The following is a 2,265-nucleotide window of genomic DNA, read 5'->3' as shown; positions in this document are numbered from 1 at the left end:
CCACCCAAAAAAGAAACAAAAAAAAAAAAAAAAAAAAAAAAAAAAAAAAAATTGTACAGTGCTGATGCAGGAAGAGCTTCTGTAAATAGTCTCTCCTCAGTCAGCAACCTTATCCTTACTCTGTAGTTACTTTATTGTGGATCTCAAATTTGGATAAGTAAAACCGTTGAGGAGAAAGGGTGTTAAACATACAGTGAAAGATATTGCATACAACTCTCCATGGAAGTTCAGCTAGCGGCATGAACTGTCATTTCCACCCAAGCACAACCGAGAGAAAGAGGCATCAAATCATGCTTGCACAGGTCAAGAGATAGGGATACTAAACCTTTGGAGTAAATCTCAGTACTTACTTTACATGAGGACAAGCTCTAACGTGACTATAAATTTGAAACAAAAGGTAAGCAAAGACGACCTATAATCCCTTCACAGAGAAACCTAGATGCTTGAAGGTTTTTCATGTCTATAGTCATCTTTTTACTCCAATGACTCCCATGCCTTTTGTGTATTGTCCTTTTTGCCCTTGGATTCAGAAGTGCAACACGTAACAATGTGAGAAACCTCCACAGTCACTAGCACACTAAAGAAGAGGCGCAACTATTACCACCCCTGTAAATCAGGCCAGTGTTTATAACATTGGATAAGCAAGGAATCAATCCTTTTCAAGCTGTTTGTACCCTTTGCCTCCCTCCCAAATAGAAAAACTTTCTACCTGTCCTGAAACAGACGTGTAGCCAGCATGTAGTTCATTGATGTCTTGTGCTCTAAAAAAGATCTAGAAAAACAAAATACAGGATGTATCAAGATAGAGCTCAACACAATGAAAGGCAGCATAATACAGAAATAAATGATCTATAAAAAACATCCCAGAAGTGGACTGAGACAATATGCTGTACCATAACAGAAAAGAGGAAAGAAAGAGAGCTATCACTTCTCAGCTGAAGTTCCTGGTGGGGCAAGAGACACAGAGAAACATTACAGACTGGAAAAAAAATCAGAAAAGCATAATATAGTATCACTCACAGGATGAGTCCTATATTGTGTTTATGGCCTAATGACAGACTACACAGTATGCGCAGCTCTAGGATGTAAAAGCAGATAGCAGGAATGGATTATCTGAAGCGAAGATATTTTTATTCTGACAGAAAAGCAACGTCAGAAACAATGCTTGAAAGCCTTCCATGAGGTGCAGTTAGGCAAAGCAGCAGCAGTTAAAAACAAGGAATCGGAAAAAAGCATCCTCAACACTAAAATAAACTCTACCAAAACCTTCAATATATGTCTTTCAGATTGCTAAGCTGGTTGATATACATATAGCTAACACAGTGTGCTGATTTTGGCTGGGATAGAATTAATTTTCTTTTCATAGCTAGTATGGGGCTATGTTTTAGATTTCTGCTGAAAACAGTGTTAATAATACAGAGATGTTTTCGTTATTGCTGAGCAGTGCTCACACAGTCAAGGACTTTTCAGCTTCCCATGCTCTGCCAGGTGCACAAGAAGCTGGGAGGGGCCACAGCCAGGACAGCTGACCCAAACTGACCAAAGGGATATTCCATACCATATAACATCATGCTCAGTATATAAACTGGGGGGAGTTGGCCAGGAGCAGTGATCGCTGCTCAGAGACTGGCTGGGTGTCGGTTGGCAGGTGGTGAGTGGTTGCACCACTTATTTTTCCTGGGTTTTGTTCCTCTCTGTCTTGTTGTTTTCCTTTTCACTACAATTTATTATTATTTTATTTTATGTCAATTATTAAACTGTCGTTATCTCAACCCACAAGTTTTCTTACTTTTCCGATTCTCTCCCCCACCCCACCAGGGAGGAATGAGCGAGTGGCTGTATGGTGCTTGGTTGCCAACCGGGGTTAAACCATGACAGTCTTTTTTTGGCACCCAATGTGAGGCTCGAAGGGTTTGAGATAACGACAGGTTCAACTGGAATGTGCTAGATCGAATTTATAGCTGTTATTGCTGTTTAGCTATTAACTGACAGGTTCCTGTGCTTGCCATGGGGCTTGCTTGCCTTACTGTGTATTAGAGTCTAGTGCTTGTTAGTGGCTGCTTTTTGCTTTCGCTGCTTGCTGTCCTGCCATACTGCTGTACTGCTTATCATCTTACTCTGCTGTGCCTGGGAACATTTTGATAACAGCAGTGGCGATGCGCCTGGGCTAGCAGATGGCCAGAGCATCGCTGCTGTTTCTGTGCTGCTGTACTGGACAGGCTGGAACTCCAGTGTGAACTCGAGTCGAAGGGACTGTGACCTGTG

At 41.6% G+C, this 2,265-nt stretch overlaps 1 protein-coding gene across 1 annotated transcript in view; it reads right to left on the bottom strand.

Moving 5' to 3' along the window:
- Positions 1 to 2,265, bottom strand: part of TTLL5 (tubulin tyrosine ligase like 5) — a 145,489-nt gene that overhangs the window by 95,434 nt on the left and 47,790 nt on the right. Inside the window, exon 18 of the mRNA XM_009280721.1 lies at positions 710 to 772. Coding sequence (XP_009278996.1) covers positions 710 to 772 — 63 coding nt within the window. The remainder of the gene's footprint in view (positions 1 to 709; positions 773 to 2,265) is intronic.

Source organism: Aptenodytes forsteri, unplaced genomic scaffold, assembly GCF_000699145.1.
Source record: "Aptenodytes forsteri isolate BGI_AS27 unplaced genomic scaffold, ASM69914v1 Scaffold193, whole genome shotgun sequence".
Taxonomy (NCBI): Eukaryota; Metazoa; Chordata; class Aves; order Sphenisciformes; family Spheniscidae; genus Aptenodytes; species Aptenodytes forsteri.
The sequence above is the reverse complement of the archived record's forward strand: the minus strand, read 5'-3'. Positions and strand labels throughout refer to the sequence as shown.